This window comes from Zosterops lateralis (genome assembly GCF_965231275.1).
Source record: "Zosterops lateralis genome assembly, chromosome: 10".
NCBI lineage: Eukaryota > Metazoa > Chordata > Aves > Passeriformes > Zosteropidae > Zosterops > Zosterops lateralis.
In genome coordinates, this window is record NC_139770.1 from 2,775,462 (window position 1) to 2,797,511 (window position 22,050).

The following is a 22,050-nucleotide window of genomic DNA, read 5'->3' on the forward strand; positions in this document are numbered from 1 at the left end:
CTTGGCTATCAGCTGCATGGCTCCATAATTTGAGACTTCCTGAATATTGGAGTTTTTTTTCCTCCTGCAAAGTTAAGAATTGGAAACCAGCCCGAAACACAAGCCACTGGAAAGTTTCAGGATCAAACATCAATTCACTTCCAGAAGTTCATCTCCCTGTTTGGGCTCTCTCCAACCAGCTCACCAAGGCTTGGAAAACACAGAGAATCCTAATTTTAAGGTTTTTTTTTTTTTTTTTTCTCCTGCTCTGATTAAGCCGTGAAAAAGAAACAGGCGAATGTAAAGAGATCCACCCACTCCAGGCACATTAATTACAGGCCCTGAAAGTCAGCCAATAATGAAGGTAAGACAGAAATTCAGCGCATTAACAAGTGAACAATGGCCATTGTTCTCTGGTTTACCCACAGCTGCAGGTGTGTACAGCACAGCCTTTGTCTTCCCGGGGGCTAATTGAGCATTCTGACATTGCCAGAGAGAATTCCTTTATCCATGAACATCGTGCTGCCAGCCCTGTTCTAGGCACGCTCACAGTTTCAGCCTCTCTGCACATTTTTTATTTTATTTTTTTTTTTGTTTGTTTGTTTCACGCACAAATAAACAGATGAAAACCTGTTTGTTTGTTTGCCCTCCTTCAAGGACCATTGGGTTATTCAGGAGAAGAGCTGTGGCACAAAAAGGGAAAATAAATATAAATTAGGCCATTGAGACCGTTCTCCTCTTATTGCAGTGACATTTTTCTGCGGAAAAAAAAAAAGAATAGGACGTGTAAAAGGGTCTAACTTCAGAAAAAACATCTTATTTCTGGTGTTAACCAGTCAAGGACCTGCCCATACACATACAGTGCCAACTAAAGACACACATTTGGCCACTTTCCCATTCTCTCCATAATTAATAATTAAATTTTACAGTTACTTCATTAATTTGATTATACATAGAACAGCTTTTGGGTGCGGTGTTGCCTGTCACTGAAAATAAGAAGCAATTGCAATTTTTCTCTGGGTTCTCCTCAGTTATTTACCTGCTACAAATATTCCTTCTAGTAACGACAAGGTGGCAGCAACAAAGATCATGAACTCAGTCAGAGTTTGCATTTGGATTAATGTAATACCAGAAATGAGAAAATGATTGGATATTAATTCCAAAGGATTAGGCATTCCCAAGCCTCTGTTGATTACACCCACATTACTGGCAGTGGAAACACAGGGTTTCTTTTTAATTTTAAGCCCTTTGCCACCAATACTTTAATCATTCTTCCATTCAATATATCATTCCTTTGTTTATCCTGATTATCAGAGAATCCCAGCATGGTTTGGGTTGGAAGGGACCTTAAAGCTCATCCAGTGCCACCCCCTGCCATGAGCAGGGACACCTTCCACTGTCCCAGGCTGCTCCAAGCCCTGCCCTTGGACAATTCCAGGGACACCACATTTATTTATCCCTTAAAGCAATCAATTACTGAAGTTTAAGATGTGTAATGCCTTTTAGAAAAACATTTTTGAGTTCAAAATCAAAACCCTCATGTGCCTGAGAGGGTTTTTTTTCCACGTTACCATTGTTTCTCTACAGACAAATCTGATACAAACCAAAGCCCATAAAATTTGGTAAAAAAAAAAAAAAAAAATAAAAAAAAAAATAAAAAAAATTACTCTTTCTATGACTAGAATGGTTTGTTAAAAACATACTTTCTTCTAAACTAGTACTATTTTCAGAAAGCTTCTCCATGCTTCAAAAGGGAGATTCCTTCAGATGAAAAATGTGGGGTTTTTCTTAAGATGAAAATGACGTTGGAAAGGATTTTGTTTGAAGCTGCAGTCAAGGAGTCATAATTCTTTCAGCCATCAAATAATCATAAAAAAAGTCAGACCAAGGATTTTGTTTTCCAATTAAAAGCAGACATTTTTCAATGGAGAATATTTGAAGATAAAAAATCTTCAGCAACTTAATCATGGCCTTTAAGTGTTCAGAACTTAACACACCTTTATCCAGATCTGTCAGTGATTTATTAGCATAGAGCAGTATTTTGATATATTAATAATTATTTTGATATTAATAATGTAATTTCTTGTTTGTTTAATTTTTATTCAATTCCTAAAATCCCTTCCTATAGAAAGAAATACCAGTAACAAACTTTCCCCTTTTTTTGTATATATGCAAAGTTCCTTTAAATAGAAGATCTGGACATTTAAAAACACACATTGTACTCATAATATTTTTATGTGAAGAGAGATTTTCACTGTCTTCCCCATGGAGACAGGAAGTTGGGAACAGAAGTTTAATTCCAGTCAAATTCTAATTAATTTTAAATATCTCGGTGTTTAGATAGAACACAATTTCCCAAAGCTCCAGGTAGGATTAGTGGGTGGAGAAGCCTCTCCCTGGGAATGTTTTGCTCTCCTGAGGACACAAACCTCCTCAGATCCCTTTCCTTTCCCATTTGCTACTTTGGGAATAAATTGTATCTCATCAAAGTTGGATGAGTCTGCACTAAAAAGATTCACAGAGGGAAGAGGAGGAAAATATTCTATCAGAGGAAATATTGGGAATTGTGTTTTATACTCCAGACAAGATCTTGGTGGTCAATGTCGGCTTATTTATTAAAAAAAGGTGTTATATAGAGCTTTATCCTTATTATTACTAAGAAATAGCTTTATTTGGTTTAAGCAGGATTTGGTAAAGGGAGATTTCCTTAGAGATATTTTTTTTCCAGCACACAAGGACGGGATCAGCTTTCAGGTGGGTGCAGAAGCTTGTACAGAGTTTGAACAGAAACCCTTTGTGAATTAACAGCCTGTCCAGGGGCCTGGGGACACTTCTGCCACCAAAAGCCATCCCACAGCAGTGACTTCTTTACACTCCCGTGGGTGAAAGGCAGAAAAAAGCCTCTGACAGAGTGAAACAACCCAAGAACTTCACTGCCTGAAACCTCACACGAGCTGAGAAGCTGGGCAGATTCATCTCAATTACTTCAAGAAATTCTAATTGAATTAGAAACTGATTGAGAAAGTTGAGAAAGCTTTTGAGAAAGCTCCAGCAGCAGGTTCCAAACATCTGGTGCCCCCTCAGCAGCACAGGGCCAGCAGCTTTGCTGTGCTGGGAGCAGAGCAGCTCCCAGGATTCACACCAGGCACCTACAGGCTCTGGGGCATTTCTTTGGTTGTCCATCCCTAGAACGCATTTAGTTTGTAACTCCCATCCTAAAATCCACTGTTTCTTTCCCAAATATAAAGAAAATTCAGTGTTCCAGAGGTAGGGTGGGTTTCTTGTTACTTTTCAGCAGCTCAGGTTCATTTTAGATGAAAATTCATCCTTCAAGGAGGAGATTGCTGGGAGATTTGCAAAGCTCATCTGGCTCCAGCCTGTGGGTTCCTGTGTGAACGGCTGCAGCCCTGAGGACATGGACATCCAGGCGTCTTCTTTAACAGTGACATCAGAAAAAACTTCTTTCCCCAAGTCTCCAGACTCTGAGTAAAGCAGCAGCTCTCTTTCTCAAAAGAAAAATTAGCCATCAGAGGATGATATTCCTGTGCATGCCCCAGAGACACTGCTCTCGAGTGCTTACTCTGACATTAGGCCTGCATGAGTTAATTCAAAAATAATCATTTTTTTTCCTTCTCCTCTTCTAGTTGTCTCCAGTCAGGCAAATATGCTGAAATCACAAAACCAGCAAAGGGATTGCTTTAACTAGGAGATAGGGTATGAATTCAGCATATTTTCTGCATAGAAATATGACATTTGTATGGAAATGACCCATTTTCTTGAACAGGCAGCTATACATCACAGAAGTTTCACTGTAACGTTTATGCAAAAGAGATTGGGAAGCACTTTTCCATAAAGTGCTGATTTCTCCCAGATGAAATAATAAGGCAAAGCCCAATCCAGAAGCTCAGGAGAAACATTTCACTCAATGTCATATGTTCTGGGTGTTTGTTTTGCTTTCCATGATGGTTTTGTGTTTGTCGGTCTGTCTCCACCCCTGAAGGAAGTGAAGGGCTTAGGAAGGAATAATTCATTCTCATTTTTTCTTTCTTAATCACACCCCAGCTTCCAAATGAAGGCCAGCAGGACATTTCCAGCCTGCTCCAAGGACCAGGGAATGCTCAGGGTGGAGGCACAAGGAGGTTTTTTTGCAGGACTGGACAAGGGCTCTGCCACAGGGAGCCAAAATCCCCGTGACAAATCCACGCTCCCATGACCCACATCTCTTGGAATATTTGCACAATGCATGTGGCAATTCAGCAATCAGCCAGAATCCGGGGCACACAGCTCAAGGATATGCTGAGGGATCAGCACTTTGCAGCTTTTCCTTTCAAATGCAGTTTTTGAATACTGGGGCTGGTATTCCAGGGGCACTTCTGGCTCCGCTTGGGGCCAAACTCAGAGTAAGAATCAGCAACACAAAAACAAAACCAACACATCTTATCCACAGAAAGGTGCTGTATCCATAGAATACATAACCAGCAAATCGTTTTTTAGGCTGCTTTTATTACAAAATTACAATTTGAATTAATAGTTGCACAACTACAAGATTGTTTTTTATGCCAGTGCTGAATGGAACACTCTGATCCCGTTCAACCCCACCGAAGTCAAGTGCAAAATTCACCCTGATATGTATGAGAAATTCTTTGAGCTTATCATGAATTAAGGTATAGCTTGTTCTGATGATGAATTGAAATTATTTAAGATCAATTAGAACATAAAAGACACATCCCAAACTAGATGTTCGCTGAGCTCAGATTCTTGATTTACAGCCCAACATCCTGACCCTAAATGGAAATCCATACATCACTGAGGCAACATAATCAGACTTCAGATAACTTACTTTAGAGCAGGAAGTTAATATTTTTTTCCCCCTGTTCAAGCCAATAGATGGAAAATTAACAGCACCCAGAGTAATTATCAGTGCAGATATTTCACCATCAAAACTCTGAGGGCATAGCAGAGGTTTCCAATGCACAGTCAACAACCCTTTTCCTTTGCCTATAAAACCAGCCCTGAGTCATTGTGGCCACCAATTTATTTCACAAATGTGGAACAGCTCTGGAGCAGCTCATGATTTACTGGAAGTCCTCTGGAAGAGTAAAAACCTTCCAGGCTTGTGCTCAGCCACTAAGCACCACTCCTTTCTAAACAGAAAAGAAAATTTAAGACATTTGTGCCAATGTGACATCAATGGAAGCAGCTTCTTTTTTTTTGTGGGGGGGGAGTGTTACAGAAAAGGACACGCTGTGGAAATGTGATTTCCCCTAGTTGCATGACTATTTATATAGAGAAATAGAAATTCATATAAATGTATACATTTCTATAGATACACATTTTGTACACTGTAGGCATATACATACATACATATATACACAGGGTGTTATATACACAGCTCCAGATTTGTATCTACATATATATAAATATATATATACACACACAAATGCACACACAGCTTGCTTTGGAGCCAGCTAGATTTATAAATTCTTCCTCCCCCACAGAGCCAAGATGATCTGAGCTGCCTCTGCTCAACACCCCACGGTTGCCTCTCCAGCCCAAAATTAAATATAATCCTCATTATTCTGCCTCTCTGGTGCCTGAGAAACTTGGCAACCTCTCTGGGTGACTCGAGATGCAGCAATTCCTCCTGCCTTGCCTCTCCTAACCTATTCTAGGAGATGCAATATGCTGCTAAGATTAAGTGTCCAAAATGTTAATACATCTGAGAAGTGCCTCCACTGACCTACATCAGGAATGTAGGTCAGGAAGGAGCTATTTTTAACAAAAATGCCCATCTTTTAATTACAGTCCAAAGCAAGCCACATTCCTGAATCTCCCAGAAGCTTCCAAAGATGGAATTTTACACTTCCATAGTGTAATCACAGGTACACAATCTTTAGATATACACACAGTATACACAGCACATACTCAGCGTTTCCATGACACGCGAGGCACTCGCTCCTGCTTGGAGCTGACAGCGACTAATTTTAGGAACACCTCCTCCTTCTCCCTGTTGCATACCTGTTAGAGATCCTTCTTTATCAGGGCTTTTGTGCTCTGGAGGCTTGGACAGGCTCTGCTTGGCTCGGAGGGGCTGGCAAAGGCCTGTGTGTGACACGGCCACCGAGGCTGCCAGCAAGCTGAGGGCACTCCGGCGGGGCAGAGGGAAGTCTCGAGGTGCAATACACCACTCTACAGAAAAACCCAAGAGAGAGATCCGTGTTTTCAGCTGGTCTCCTCCACTCCAGGCACAAACAGAGGGGTCAGGGCTGTGTCTTCAGCCCGAGGAGGATCTGTGCATGCAGACAGGTAAAAGCAATTCTGGGAATGCCAGTGACCTGCAGGATGGGTGAGAGCCAAAGCTGGTGGCAGCTTGGGCCAAAGGCAGAGAAAACAGGGGCTGGGAGCTGTTTGTTAGCTGCTCTAAAACAAGAGCAGCTAACACTCTAAAACTCTTGTTTGCAACAAGAATTTCATGTAGTTATTGGCTGTGTCTAAGCCTGAGAGAGGCACTTGACTTTCAGGTGCCGTTCTCACTGTCAGCCTTGGCAACATTCCCACTTGTCACAGCTGAACCATTGCCACTCCTTCCATCAGCCTCCCCGGCTGCAGTGGCACAGCCCCCCACTGCTACCAGGAGGAATAAATAGATATATTTATCTACATAAATTACATCCATCCACAATCCTTTACTGGTTTAAAACTGAAGGGGAGAATTAAGCATGGACTGAACAATTACTCTCTGCCTTAATCAGTGCCTTAACTCCTCCTCAGGACCCCTCAGTGACTCGCCCTCTTTTTTTTTTTTTTTTGAAGAAAACACTGACATCAACTGGATCTAAAAAAGACTTTTACTTGCCATATTTCTTTGCTTGCCAATACTATCCACTTTCCAAAGCAGCCAGGTTTTTGGGTCACTGCAAGAAAACATAACAGAAGTGATGCCACAGGAAATGTCTCTCTGATTAAGAAGAATGCAATTAGCTACAGATTTATTCCAGCAGTGCTTTGGAGACAACTGATCAGTCCTGCCTTTGTATGGCAGTTTAAAAGCACCAGAGAAACATGGATGTGCTCCCTAAAAAAGACAAACTTAACTGACCAGCATCCATTACCAGTTTCTGTAAAACTCATTTTTCACCACAGCACAACGTGAGTTTTCTCAGTGCAGCAGGGCTGGTACCTCCAGTGGTACCAGCAGGACCCCAAGGACTGGATTTCCCACCCTGAAATCTCCCTAATGGAAATTTCTAAAATCTCCCTTTGAGTCAGACCATGATGGGCACACTCAGGACACAACAGAGTGAACACATTTCAAACTCCGAGTGGCTCTTTGGAGCAGAGCTCCTCCACTCTCCAAAGAAAAGAAGCACAAGAATTGAAGTCCTATTATAAGAATTTTCACACTGCAATGTTTCCCTCTCTGTGGTAAACCAGTGATACAATCAAACTGAACAATCACAGAATAAAAAAAAAAAAAAAAAATCCCAAACCATTAATAAACTTTGATTTGCAAAGCCAAAGCCTCCAAAGTTCAAAGACAGACTTTGGTTCAAGGGTTATTCAGATAATGGACATTTTATATATATATTTAAACACATAAAATAATTTAGAGACCAAGTACAAAACCAAAGGTTTATGTGGTTTATGTAGCTTTCCATAAAACTCAGTTTAGGACACTTACTGATGGGACTGACTTAGTTTTAAACAAGTACAGCCTGAAAAAATGATCAACAAATACATTCCTATAATGGACATTCCTACATTCCTTTAAGGTGTAAACCAACTACTGTCTCTGGAAAAGGAAAGGAAAGCAAGAAAAAAATGCATAAACTCCCCATAAACAGTATATTAATGTCACTCTAACAGTTGAGGAATGTCATTAACTTCAGATAAAGTCCCTGTAGGATAAAAAGCCCCAAACTTTTCTTCAGCTTTTTTATTTTGGTTGTCGAGTAACTATTACAGGAGTCCCTCCTCAGGAATGGTGCCAGATGCCACCACCACCACCAGAAGCAGCAGCACAAATGAAGCCTTTCCCATCCCAAAAGTGATTTATCACAATTCAGGAATTCCTGCTTGGAATCATTCAAACCCTACTGCACAATGTGATGACTGCAGAGAACCTCCCTCCCTGGCACCGTGCTCCAAGGACAAGCCAAATTGCTGTGCCACATGCCATGGGCAGGATATTCTTCCACAGGCAGTGGCATTTGTTGGATTCTCAAGTGCAGAGAGAGTCAGTCCTTGGCTAGCCTGAAATATCTCTTCAGGATTCATAGAATAGACAGGATATTCTTGAGAGAGCTAGGAAATTCTAGTGGAAAAATAAAGACATTAGGAAAAGTAAATGGACATTAAAGATTCAGGATAGGACATAGGATTAGGTCAGGAATAATTTATATTTGCTCTGCCCTCTGTTAGTATCTGCTCTTTTTAAGGCACCCAACAGCTGAGTGTTGCATGTCCACACCTCTAAATAATGCTTAAAAATAACCCCACACTTCAGATCAACATCCTTAATATTCAAAAATATCAGGATTGATGCACCATCCACCCTACAGAGACCACCCAGCACGAATGTGGGACAGAGTATTCCTGCAGCTCTGCTCTTTGAACCTTCTCCTCTCATTTTCCCACAAAAATTATCCATCTGACACCATCCTGAAAAACACCACAATATTGACCAATTCAGCAGAGAAAATGCCACCACAGTAAAGTGTTTGCAAATACTCCCACAGGGATCCAAAATATCCTACAAATGTCACCCCAGTTATGAGTGTCACCTCCTGGGGAACTCCACCTGCAGTAAAGTCAATGCTTTCACAGAAATCCCCCAAACTGCCCCAACAACCTGAACAAAAATGAGATAATGACAGAATTTTACAACTGAGAAACTGTAAGGATCAAGGGAAAGACATTTTAAAGAAGTTGTAGGAAACACAGTTGTCAGTGCCTGTCAATCATAGAGAACACAAAATGCCCTGGGTTGGAAGAGACCTTCATATTCTTACTCTCAAAGAAAAAGATAATACTAATAAAGTATTTCCAAATAATTGGCAATTATTACATTAATGACCTTCTTGGCTAATTGGTCACCAATGACATCAGAGCTAAACTAATTTGTCTTTAAAACAAAAGCTTTAAAGACTGTTTGGTTAATTTCTGAGCAAGGTCAATCAGAGAACTACTGAATTGATGGCAAACCCATTTTTCTCTGTACCATTACTCATTTTATTCTGAAACAGTCCCATGCAGTACTTGTCTCAAAATACTTGAATCCACTTAATAGATGTTGTAATTTTCTGAGATCAGATTTTGCTCTTCATTCAAGTCTGTTGACTAAAACTCAGCATAATGTGATGTTTCAACATTGGCTTCCATGGGAGCAGATTTGGGCCTCCTTTCTCACTCAAGGGTTTGTTCCAAGCACATTCCAACTGCCCAATCAAACAAAAAATATTTCAAGAACTGGAAAAAAAAAATATTTCCACTCACACCAGAATTTAAAAATAGGAATTTTTGTACAAAGATCTGTTCTGAGCTACATCCTGGGTCAATCTGCATTTCTTCCACGGAGGAAAACTGTGTTGTACTGTGTACAACAGAAATACATAACAATATCCACATAAATACACACATACATAAATTCACTGAGAAACTCAGCTCCAGACTGCAAACCAAGCCTTGGGAAAACTCAGAAAACGGGAATACGCAGCACACAGCAGCCTGGTTTCCAAGTGTCCATAAATCCACGTTGTAAAAGTGAGTGCCTTTGGAAGAAGGGCAATCCTGGAACGAGTTCACCCCGGGGTTACTGGAGCTCTGCCAGGAGTCGCGCCCGTGGTTGGGTAATGAATGTCCTGAGCAATGAACTCCCACACTTAAGGCCAAATTCTACAACCTGCTCTTCACGTGAACACTTCTGTTAAAACCTAAACCCCAACCAGCACATCTCTGTCCTGTGAAGTGGGTACTTGAGGCAAGTGGAAGCAGCACAGAGCTCATCGAGTGCTGCTGGCACACCCAAGTGCTTCGGAAGAACAGCCTCATATTTTGGAGAGACCTTTCCCTTCTGGTGCTCTCAAAGTTCTCAGAGAGAACACAAGCTGGACAAACCCACACATTTATAGATTAAAAGCAAATCAGCTGTGCTGCCACACTCAAAGGTGGTTTTGTCTGGAAAGGTCTCTGACAAAATCTGGAGCTGCCACAGCTTAACTTACATTCACTGAACCTCCTAAGAAATGAGATTCTCACTCTCCAGTAACACTCTAACCAGAGCAGTAGGCAACAGGCTTTCCAAAATTCAGATTATTACTCATACCATAACATTTGACATCTTTCTATTGTTGTTGATACACTCAAGAGATCCATGAAGCCATTTCCCAACAGATTTTTTAACCTAGGGCACAATGCGATGGTGACATCAATGACAACATCCAGAAAATACAAAAAGCACCAATAACTGAGCACCAGGATCATCCTTTCCATTTCCCTGTGTGCAGCTGTTGGCTGGGACTGGGGCTTACCTGGCCTTGCTGTTCTTTTCCACCTGTAGGGAGAATTTCAGTGGTCAGTGAGGGAATAAACCAAACACCTCCTGAAGGCTTTACTACCACAGGCTGAGCTGCTCAAGCTGACACCAGGTACTTGTACAACCATGAAAGCAGCTAAAAATATATTTATTTCACACATCATCCCATCAAACAGCTCTAATGCAACTGCAGATCATTGAACTTTATTTGATTCCTTCCCAGTGGCATTAATGCCACCAATGCTACTGCTGATAAAGACAGAATTATCATTAATACTCCCTCTTAAGTAGGAGGAATCTGGGTTGGAGCATGCAAAGGGTCACCCACTGCAGGTCAGAGATGATGGATCCACTTTCATTTCCTGCAGTGGAAAGGAATGCTGCTACCCACTCAGCCTCAGCTCAACACAGTGAAAAAAGCAAAATAAAAGTCATCAAAACACCCTTTAGACATCACACTTAGACACTGTCAACACTTCCAGAGCAAATCACCCCCAAATCATCTCAGTACACAAGGGAAAGGAAGTTTCCTACGCAAGGAAAGAAAAAGAACTCAACTTAAGCCAAAAAAATTATCTCTTTTAATACAAAATTCCATTCTCATAGAACAAATTTATTTCCACTGAATAAATAGATCTGCTCACTGTCCACGGGCAAGATTACTGCCTATATTAAGGATGAAATTCTCTTGCCTTTCTGCAGTTTAATTAAAATATAAACATTTGCAACCGGCTTTACTCTATTTTGGATACAGGTATGAACACTTGGGGCTTCGAGGACATTGCCAAATGTATACAGCACCACTCTCACTGGGGGTTGTACTTTAACCTGATTTATACAGCTCCACGCATCACTTGCATGTAGGCTTATCAATGTAATTATTACAATTATGATTAGAAGGATCTGGCCTTTGCACTTGCATGTTTAATACTCTTAGCACGTGCATGCTCTTCCACTATCTATTAAAAAAAACCCAGCAAAAACAAACAAACGAGCAAACCCCAACGGGTCAGAGCTGAAGGCAGCAGTGAGGAAACACAATCTCAAACTCAACAGAGGAAATTCCAAGGTGTCATTGTTTTACTGATGGAGGGTGATGCCAGATTTACAGACATTCGGAGCTGTCCCTCCATCTCCAGACACCCACAGCTGATACCAAGACTGGGGAGAAAATGACCCTCCAAGAGCAAAAAGCTCAACCTTGATCATCTTAGGAGGAACTGCAAAGAGCGACATGGTGGGGACAACAAGTATCTGTGGGTTTATTTCTGTCAGAAGGCGAAACCGAGCTGTTCCCCAAGGAAAGAGGGCGAGGGTGACCTTGGCGAGGTGACCCTTTGCCAGGAGGTGACAGACCCCGCTCCCCTCTGGGACAGCGGCGGGAGCAGCACCTTTGGAGCTTCCAAAGCTCCATTTATTGGGACAATAACCTCAATTCACTTGGATAAACCGCCCTGACTCTGTTCAGACAAATGATACTGATGGACACAGCGGGTATTTGTGGATAAACGCCGCTCTCTGCAGCACCTCGGGGCAGCGCCCAGGCCGCGCCTGGGCCCTGAGGGCTGCCCTGGGCAGGCCCCGCCCGCCCCGGGATAGGGGGGACATTCGGCGGGGCGGGCGGGGGCAGGGAGCGACTATAGGGCGGGATTAAACCCAGGATCGAGCCCGGGATCGGTTCCAGGATCAATCCTGGGATTAATCCTGGTATCGAGTCCGGGATCGGGGCTGGGATGGGGTCTGGGATCGGGGCTGGGCTCTCTGGGCCCGCCGCCGCCTCAGCGCTGGGGCTGGGGCGCCACCTGGCGGCCGAGCGGGGCCGGCTCCGCGCCCGGCCCGGGACCCGCGGGGACAGAACCGGGACAGAACCGGGACAGAACCGGGGACAGAACCGGGACAGAACCGGGGACAGAACCGGGGACAGAACCGGGGACAGAACCGGGACAGAACCGGGGACAGAACCGGGACAGAACCGGGACAGAACCGGGGACAGAACCGGGGACAGAACCGGGACAGAACCGGGACAGAACCGGGACAGAACCGGGGACAAAGGGACACAACAGAGCCGGGGACACCGCCGGGGACAAAGGGACACCGCCGGCCACAAGACACCAAGGCGGACAAGATACCAACCGAGACCCGCCCGGGCAGGGAAAGCCCACGCTCTTTGGTCTCGCTCCGGGCGGGAGAAGAGCGGACAGGCCGCTGGGATGATGCTTCGCCTTCCCAGATCGCATCCCCTCATTCCAAACTGGAAATGCGGTTTAAATCCCCGCTCAGGAGGGGTGGGAGCTCTGTCCCCATTGCCAGAACAGGCAAAATCCCCCTGCGATGGCTCCCGGTGCCTCCAGCAGGCCGGGAGGCAGCGCTCAGGAGGGATGCTCTCCCCATTTTCCCCATATTTTTTAACTCTCAGGGACACAAATGGAATTTGGTGACAGTCTCGGGTGGTATCTTGGCCAAGAGACGCTGTACAGGGTTGTTTGGTTTTGTTTTTTTGTTATTTTTTTTTCCTCTGTTAACATCACAGTGCATCGAACTGTTATTAATAAAAATAGCGTTCAAGGTTATGGAGAAGAAGGAAATCTCTGTAGGGGAAGCTGAAGTTTCAGGTTCAAGCTTTGTATTCCTATATATATATATATATTTGGGGGTGTGTGTATATATATATATATATATATTTCTGCATTTTGTTTCAAAACGTTTTATTAGGAAAGCTATACCAGACGCGTCACTGTACAATGATTAAACATTACCTTTACAATTTATATTCACTTGAAATTACAGAATAAATATATGCACATTGTTGTACCTTTGAGTGTGTGTGTGCCTGTATGGGTGCATGAGAGAAAACATTAAAAGTGCTTCCTACAAAAGCTGTTAGTGAGAGGTGCCCATTAGCTTTTTTTTTTTCTTTCTTTCTTTCTTTTTTGTATATTTGCATGTCGCTTTTTTTTTTTTTTTTTTTTTTTTTTTTTTTTTTTTAGTTATTATTTTTATTTAGGAAAGTGCGGATGTCCTCCAAAAAAAACCATGGCGTCATGAGGAAGTGTCACTGACAGAGCATCCCCTAAGGTGAGTTTGTGCGCCACGAGGTGACATCCTTTGGGGTTCCCCCAAGCCCCGGGATTCCCCCCGGGATTCCCCCCGAGCCCCCCAGGGAGGGAAGGGCTGGGGGAGGGTGAGGACTGTGCGAGAGAGACAAGAGTGAGACATTCCAGCAAGACCCTCCCCTCCCTTCCCCTCTTGCAGTTTTCCAGGCATGCAGCAAACTGCGCTCGTTTGCTTTCTTTGCATTATTATTATTAATTTTTTTTTTTTCTCTCTTTTAAATAAATGTACAGGATTCTGTGCCATGATGGGCAAGAAGAAAGCAGGCCAGAAAAAATGCCATCTTCCCTCCCCTCCTCCTCCTCCCCTCCAAGGGAAAATATCGAGGAAGTTTACTGCCAACTGAAAAAAAAAATCAAAAAAAAATCAAAAAAAGAAGAGAAAAAGGGAAAAAAAAAAGAAAAAGGAAAAAAAAAAAGAGCCAACAAACAACAAGAATAAAGAAAATAAAAGAAAAAGGGGAAAGAAAAAAAAAAAAAAGAGAGAGACACACATAGAATTTACTTAATCAGGATCCATACAAAGATCCCCCGATAATAATAATAGAATAATAATAATAATAATAATATACCTTTAGACATGGCACAGTCAAAGTCTCAGTTTTCAGTATAAAAAAATAATGATTGATTAACATCTGCTGGCAAAAGTCTGCGAAGGCACTTGGTCGATGACTGATCTGAGAAGGGCCCTGCCCCGCAGCGCGCACATCTGGCGGGGCAGAGCGCACAGCTGGATCCTCTGCTGGCGGCCCGGCCGGGGCGGCGCTCAGAACCGGTACGTGGTTTTCTCCAGGACTTCGAGGTAATCCGGCTTGGTTTGGAGTTTGGCCCTTAACTCGAGGTATTCGCTTGTGGGGGTTTGGTGGTCCGGGAAGCCCTTGCCGGCCGCGAAGAGCAGGGTCTCCTTCAGCCTGGCGTCCTGCTGCAGGTCCGGGTATTGCATGCCGGGGGGGTGGACGTGCAGCTCCTTCAGCTTGGGCACGGTGCCGTACAGGCAGTCCACGAAGCCCACGGCGCAGGGCGGGGGGCGGTCGCGGTCCCGAGGGGCTCCCCCCGTCCCCACGGCCGCCACCGCCAGCCCTCCGCCCGCGGGGTGCTGCGGGTGCACGGCCACGATGGTGTTGAGCTGCGAGCTGGACACGGCCAGGCTCCACTCCTGCTCCTTCTCCAGCAAGGTGCGGTAGCTGCTGCCCGGAGGCTCCGGCGCGGCGGAGGGAGCGGCGGGATGGGCGAAGCCTCGCTCGCCTCCACCGCCTCCTCCTCCTCCCCGCAGCATCTCGGCCGCCTCGCCACCACCACCGCCAGCACCGCTGCCCGCCGCCTCCTCCTCCTCCCGCGGCTTGTAGATGGGGTTGTTGCACATCTGGGTCACCGGGTGCGGGATGTAGTCGTAGACGTGGCCCGCCGGGGGCGCCTTCTCCGGGGAGCGCTCCCCGGGGCCCCCCCCGCCGCCTCCGCCGCCGCCGCCCTCGGGGAAAAGCCGCGGGCAGCGCAGCGGGACCGCGCCCAGGTCCGCCGCCTCCGCCCGCGGCCCGCGGAACGGCAGCTTCCTCCGGCGGCGGCGCAGCACGAAGGCGAAGAGCCCGGCGGCCACCAGCACGGCGGAGAAGAAGAGGACCAGGAGGCTGAGGATGAGCACGGAGAGCGGCACGGCCGCGGCCGCGGCGGCCGGGGGCAGCTCGTAGGCGGCCGCGCCGGTGGCTGCGGGAGGCGGCGGGGCGGCGGCGGGGGGCGAGGCGGCGGCGTTGGGGCGCAGGGCGGCGGGGCACAGCGCGGCCAGCTCCAGCGAGCGCAGGTCGCGGTTGGCCAGCGGCTCGGGGCTGGTGCACTCCACCTCGCCCACCACGCTGACGGAGCTGAGCGCCTCCAGCCACTGCTTGAGCGGCACCAGCTCGCAGGTGCAGTCCCAAGGGTTGAGCTTCAGGTCGATCTGCACGATGGCGTGCAGGTGCTCCAGCACCCCGGCCACCGGCAGCGCCAAGAAGTGGTTGTTGCGCAGGTTGAGGCGCGTTAGGGAGGTGCCGGCGAAGGCGTCGGTGGGCAGCGTGCGGAGGAGGTTGTTGTTGAGGAAGAGGAGCTGCAGGTTGGGCATGAGGCTGAAGGCCGCCGGCTGGATTTCCCTGATCAGGTTGTACTCGAAGTACAGGTAATGCAAACTCTGCAGGCCCCGGAACATGCCCGGGGTGAGCCGCTCGATGTCGTTCCCGTTCAGGTACAGGCTCTTGAGGTTGGGCAGGTTGATGAACGCCCCGTCCTGCACGTAGGAGATCCGGTTGTTCCCCAGGTGTAAGAGATCCAAGGAGGAAAAATTCCAGAAATCAGAGCGGTAGATTTTCTGGATCAAATTCCCGCTCAGGTAGAGCTTCTTGGCGTTCAAGGGCCTGGGTAGGAGCTCAGAGATGTTGTGGAAGCCCCGCTCCTTGCAGTTGACCGTCAGGCCCAGGTCGTTGATGTGCAAACTGCAAGAGCAGCCGGTGGGGCAGATGATGGGGATGGGGGGCCGGGTCTGGTAGGCAGCCACGGGAGGTTGGTTGGGCCCGGGGTACAGGCCACGGGGGGTCGGGGGAGGCCGGGGCGCCCGGGGCTGCTTGGTGGGCTTGGGCTGCTTGTTGGACGTTTTGTACTCAACGGAGGAAGCGGTGAAATGGAAGGAGGACAGCATGGAGGAAGGCTTCGTAGGCCACGCGTTCTCCTTGCTGGAGGACAGCTGAGGGATGCCCAGGCTGGCTTCCACCTCGGAGTCGGACAGCATGGGGCACAGCTTGCTTCTTTTGATCTCCCTCAGGTCCTTCCCGTGGAAGTGGAAGGGCGTCTCGCAGGTGATGTCCCCCACCAGGGCGGTGTAGGGGATGCGCTCCAGCCAGCTCTTGAGCTGCACGATCTCGCACGTACAGTTCCACGGGTTCTCCTCCAGCTGGATCTCCATCAGGCTCCTGCCAATGTGGTCCAACATCCCGCGGTACGAAAGGACTTTGAGGCGGTTCCCCCTCAAGTCCAAGTGGGTTAAGGACACGGACTTAAATAAATTGGTGGGAAGCATGGGGATAAGATTGTCATTTAGGATAAGGACCCTCAATTTGCTTAGGTTTCGAAACGCCCCGCTTTCAATCCGTTTAATGACATTGTAATCTGCCTGCAGATATTCCAGACTTTCCAAACCCAGGAAAGTGTCGTTCCTGAAAATGTCCAGTTTGTTTTCGTGCAAATACAACCTCTTCAGAACTCGGAGCCCGTTAAAAGCCCCCGTCTGAATGTCCTGCAGTGCATTGTTCCCAAGGTTAATAGATACAGCATTGTTCAAGTGAAGAAAACTGTTGGTGTACAATTTCCTCATGGAATTCCTCTGCAGATAAAGTTTAAAAGGTCTCGACCACGACTCTGTTATCTGACTAATATTTATAAATCCCTTGTTGTCACAATGTATATGGAAAAGGCTCTCTTTCACTTCACAGTAACATGGATCAAAGCAGGGCTCATCCAGTTCCTCCGAGTCCTCTATCAAGGGAATAGGTGTAGTCCATGCTAGAGCAATTGTGCTTAGAAGAATTATCCACAACATCCTTCCTTTATGGAGCGTCTCTGCCGTGGAAGGTTTCATCATTTGTTGATGTTTACAAAACTGCAACGGGAAGAGAAACACAGATTTCAGTATTTCTGCCCTGCCCCTCTCCTCCTCCTCCTAAGCCCCTACCTGCTGGACTCATGTTGGGCTCCTGGAAAGTTCAGCAATTGTTGGGGCAGACGTTCCCAACCAACTCCAGGGGTGTGAGCCTTGCCCTGATTTATACTTGAGAGATGTTAGACGGCTCCATCACGCGATAGCAGCCTGCCCTCGCTCCCCTCCCCGTGGTAAATGCCACCTATAAAGAGGACAGCACATGCAGCCCCACACGGCACCACGAGCACACCGAACGTGTTGCGTCTCTCCACGTTCCCCAGGCGGTCGGAGCTGCCCGGATCTCATCCCCGGGTGCAGTTTTAGCCATCACAGATCACAGCCAGCCTCGACTCCGGGAAAAGGGGGAACCCACACCGAGTGTGGGCAGATCCCTCCGGTGTCGCACCACATCATCCTTCATCCATGCAAACTCCCCAAAGTTATTGAACCTCCACCCTCGAGTCTCCCCTCCCTTCCCAGCTCCATGTATTCCACACTCCAGTCCCATGGAATGTGCTCGGTGTCCCTGGCAGAACAGCTCCCCTCAGAAATCCCCACAGTGTCTTTTACCGGAGCAAACGGATAACGACCCTGATTGGAAAGGAAATTATTCCCCCCCCCTCCTCCCCAAACCTTGCAAATGCGCCGGTGAATTAATGCAACTGGTACATATTATATTATCAGATAAATACACGCCACATATATTAGTCATTTTAGCTGATTAAAGCATTTAGAGAGATGATTAATTCTTTTCTAAAGCACATGCCCATGCGATCAGCAGATCTAAAGGGAAGTGACAGCTGAAGAGGCACCTAGGATTGAAACGCTCAGCCTGCCTTGGATTAGGGCATTTTTGTGCCCCCAGGACCAAGCAGAAGACCCGGTTAAAAAGCTGAGAGTGGAAGGAAAAAAAAAAAATAAAATAATAAAATACCTTGACACTTACCAGCCGATAAATTCTCTATCCTACTATACACGGTTCCGAATGAAGACACCATTCTTCTCCAATCAGATGAAAATAATACTGCCCTAATGAGATGCAGCTCCTTCAACATATGGTTTCACCCTTCCTTTCACCAGATATTTTAAATGTATGGGCACAGGGAAAACGCTAAGGATGGGGATAATACCAGTGGTGATGCAGCCTTCCTTGAATCCCTGAAATGCCCATTAGAATGATTCGGAGCGATCATTGCTGTTAGTCTCAATCTCCCAATAAAAAGGTCCTTTTTTGCCTTCCTCGTGCAAGAACTAGGAAAAAAATTGCTCACCATCCGCAAACTTAAGAGCAGAAAGATGCATTTAGGGGAGAGAAATGCCAGAGGAACAGAAATCCTTCGGATCAAGTTGCAAATGAAACCCTCCCCGGTGGGAAAGAGGAGATGGTTGAAAGCACGAAAAGAGAAATATCCTCTGCAATTAAAACCAGCATCTAATTGGGGAGAAGGGAGAGAGACGAGAGCTATATTGCAGTATCAATCTCTCTGTCTCCTTTGCAAAATATTAGCCACTTAAGTTCTTTCTCTTCTGCAAGGGCTGTAATAAAAATAATAATAATAAAAAATAAATAAAGAGGATTATTATATCTTCTTTTTGGAAGAGGGGGGTGTCTTTGACCCTAGGCGGAAACAAAGGGATCCAGAAAGGTTGTACTTACCGGTTTGCAGGAGAGATTTTAGCACATCGTTACCAAAAATAATGAAAAAAAAAAAGGCAAAAGAAATAAAAAGGGGAGAAAAAAAAAGAAAGCCCGAGTTTAAAGATTGCTGGTTTCTCTCTGCCTCTCCCTCTCTGTTCTGTGGCTCTCTCTCTCCCTCTCTCTCTACTCCTGCTGAAGCTGAGGCAAAAAGGAAAAAAAAAAAAAAAAAAAAGGCAGGGAAAAAAAAAAAAAAAAAAAAAAAAAAAAAAAGCAAGCCTGAAACGTGCTGGGAATGCAATGAGCCCCTCAATGATCTTCTTTAGGATGCAGAGCTGCTGTTTGGCACACTCAATGGAGGAGGGAGGAGAGGGGCTGCTGCTGCTGCTGCTGCTGCAGGAGGCTCCATCCAGCGCCGCCGCCTTCCCCGGGCAGAGCAGCAGCGGCAGCGCGGAAGGAGCGCGGGTGCGCAGCGTGCGCGGGTGTGCGCGGGGTGCGGGGCTGTGTGTGTGTGTGTGTGTGTGTGGGGTGTGTGTGTGTGTGTGTGCGCGCTGCCCTGGATCAGGCTCCAACACGTCATGAAAATCAGCTCCAAGACAAGAAGGGGAACAAACGGAGGGGGCGCGCTCGGCTCCAGGTCGGGGGCGCGCATTTGGGAAGCCCTGACTACACAGTTTTGTATTTTTTTTTTTTTTCCCTTTTTTTTTTTTTTTTCCTTTTTTTTTTTTTTTTTTTTTTCTCCCTTTTTTATTTTTTTTTTTTTTTTTAAAGAGGGAAAGAGGGCGGAGAGGAAGGGAAGTGGGAAACGAGCAGATGGGGGAGGAAAAAAAAAAAATAAAAAAACCCAACAAAACCAAAGAGAAGAATCAGAGAGAGGGGGGAAAAAAAAGCCACCGGGATGGGGCAGAATTTTGAATTTTGCACCCACCTCGCTCCCTCCCTTTTCCCTTAAAAAAAAAAAAAAAAAAAAAAAAAAAAAAAAAAAAAAAGGAACAAAAAGCCGAAGTCTGGAGGAAATCAGAGCTGCTCTGACTGCGAGCGCCAGCCGAGAGCTGCAGCCCGGGGGTCCCGCACCCACCGCACCCACCGCCCGTCCCGGGATCCCGCAGAGCCGAACACCCCGGGGAGGAACACCCGGCACCACCCGCACCCTCCCGCCGGGAGCGGCCGCAGGGCAGGTAACGGGGCTGCGCGGGGCGGAGGAGGCGCGGAGAATCCGCCGAGAGGGGCGCAGCGGGAGGGTCCGCGAAACTTGCTGGGTGAGATGCTCCGGAGGGTTCGGTGGAATGGAAGGGAGGGAAGGGCTGCGGGCAGGGCAGGGCAGGGCAGGGCAGGGCAGGAGGGGAACCCCGCGCATCCCTGGCTGTCTCCGCACCCGCGCATCCCTGGCTGTGTCCGCACCCGCGCATCCCTGGCTGTGTCCGCACCCGCGCATCCCTGGCTGTCTCCGCACTCGCGCATCCTTCACTGTCCGCACCCGCGCATCCCTGGCTGTCTCCGCACCCGCGCATCCCTGGCTGTCTCCGCACCCGCGCATCCCTCTCTGTCCGCACCCTCGCACATCCCCGCGCCCGCCCAGCCCAGCCCCGCGCGCACATCCGCGCGTCTCTCCGCGTCACTCCCGGGGTGTCCCGCGCCCCCCAATTCCCCGACTTAACTGGAACCGCGGCTCGGTGGGAAAAAGTTGCTGGGGGCGGGCGGGAGGTGCCGGGGGCTCCGCGGGGTCCCGGGGCCGCTCTGCGCGGGAAGGGGCGCAGCCTCCGCGCCCGCGGACGCGCAGCATCTTTATCCCCCCCCTCCCGCCGCGGATGCCGAGCTCTCTCCTCCGCCGGTGCAATATGGACGCACCGCTCCCTCCTAATTAAATTGCTGCATCATTCATTTCCTGACGCGGGAGCGACATGGGGTACGGCACTGACACCCCCCGTTCGGAATGGGGGGAGAGGCGGGGAAACAGGGGCCAAAGGGGGGGATCACAACAGTTTGGGCTCGCAACAAGCTCGCACTTGCCGGAGATTCGGGAATAGAGAGCTAAGGGAGCAAAAAAAACCCCTCTGGGTTTTTGGGGGGCAGCCCCAGCACAAGGCGTGGGGCAGGGTCGGGGTGCGCACTTTGCTCCTTCCCCAAATGTCGCTCTTTTTTCCCTGGCCGGGGCTCCCGCCGTCGGGTTGTGCAGAGGGGCTGACACAGGGGAGGGTGGATGGATGGATGGATGGATGGATGGATGGATGGATGGATGGATGGATGGATGGAGGGAGGGATGGATGGATGGAGGGAGGGATGGATGGATGGATGGATGGATGGATGGATGGATGGATGGATGGATGGATGGAGGGAGGGATGGATGGGATGGATGGATGGATGGATGGATGGATGGATGGAGGGATGGATGGCCCTGGAATGCGGAGCGCGGGGGGACGGACGGACATCCCGGCGGGACACACGGACACCGCTGTGCCCCCTGCCCGGCTGGGACACGGGACAGCCCTGCGGGATGCCCCGGGAGAGGAGGAGGAAGAGGATAGCCTCGCACCTCCCTTCCCATCCTTTATGCCCCCGCAGTTTTTTTCCCAAGCGGGCTCTCCCAGGGTTTGTCCCGGCCGTGTCCCCTCGGGCAGGAGGCAGAAGTCACCGCGGGCCACCCCCTGCATTTCCCTCCGGCCTGTCTGTGCTCCCCACGCCCTGCTGGGGACAGCACCGCTGGGACTGGGACTGGCAGCGGCTCCAGTCAAGGGGACGGCTGATGTAACCCAGATTAGAACGTCACTGGGTTATTAATGATAATTATTATTATTGGCAAGGCAGCTCTCTCCTTGCCAGAGCCCATCCTGGAGCTGTGGGGATGCTGACAGCAGGGTGGGGAGCTGGCAGGTGCCCTTCAGCCTCAGTTACCACCACTGAAATGCATCTTTCCCCTCCCCAACAGCCTTGTGAGAATAAGGGAGGGGAGACCTAACTTAGAGGTTGGATACTTGAGCAATTATTGTGCCTTGCAGAAATAGCCTTACAAGGTTCTGTTTCCAGCAGAGGGGAGCGTTGTCCCCGCTGCAGTCACTGCTCAGCAGGCTCTGAGTGCTCCAGGCAGGCTGCAGTGGGAACCAGCCCCTTCCCTCCCTTCCCCTTCCCAGCACAA

The 22,050-nt window shown here is 47.9% G+C and overlaps 1 protein-coding gene across 2 annotated transcripts; it reads right to left on the bottom strand.

Annotated features, from left to right (window-relative positions):
• Positions 1 to 6,835: 6,835 nt before the first annotated feature.
• SLITRK3 (SLIT and NTRK like family member 3) lies at positions 6,836 to 20,237 on the bottom strand. Of its 2 annotated transcripts, XR_014590790.1 has the most exons (3): positions 18,228 to 20,237; positions 14,196 to 17,242; positions 6,836 to 6,893 (listed from the first exon to the last, which is right to left on the bottom strand). XR_014590790.1 is itself a non-coding variant. In XM_083868617.1 (2 exons), the coding sequence occupies exon 2, from the start codon at positions 17,222 to 17,224 to the stop codon at positions 14,390 to 14,392; it is 2,835 nt and encodes a 944-aa protein (XP_083724743.1). In that variant the 5' UTR covers positions 17,225 to 17,242; positions 18,228 to 20,237; the 3' UTR covers positions 13,953 to 14,389. The 2 variants fall into 2 exon arrangements, 1 of the variants encoding a protein (XP_083724743.1); XM_083868617.1 differs by lacking the exon at positions 6,836 to 6,893 and having other exon boundaries at positions 13,953 to 17,242.
• Between the last annotated feature and the right edge of the window lie 1,813 nt (positions 20,238 to 22,050).

Coding starts and splice junctions, on each gene's coding strand:
- SLITRK3 (XM_083868617.1), bottom strand. CDS start 17,224: ATGATGAAACCTTCCACGGCAGAGACGCTCCATAAAGGAAGGATGTTG.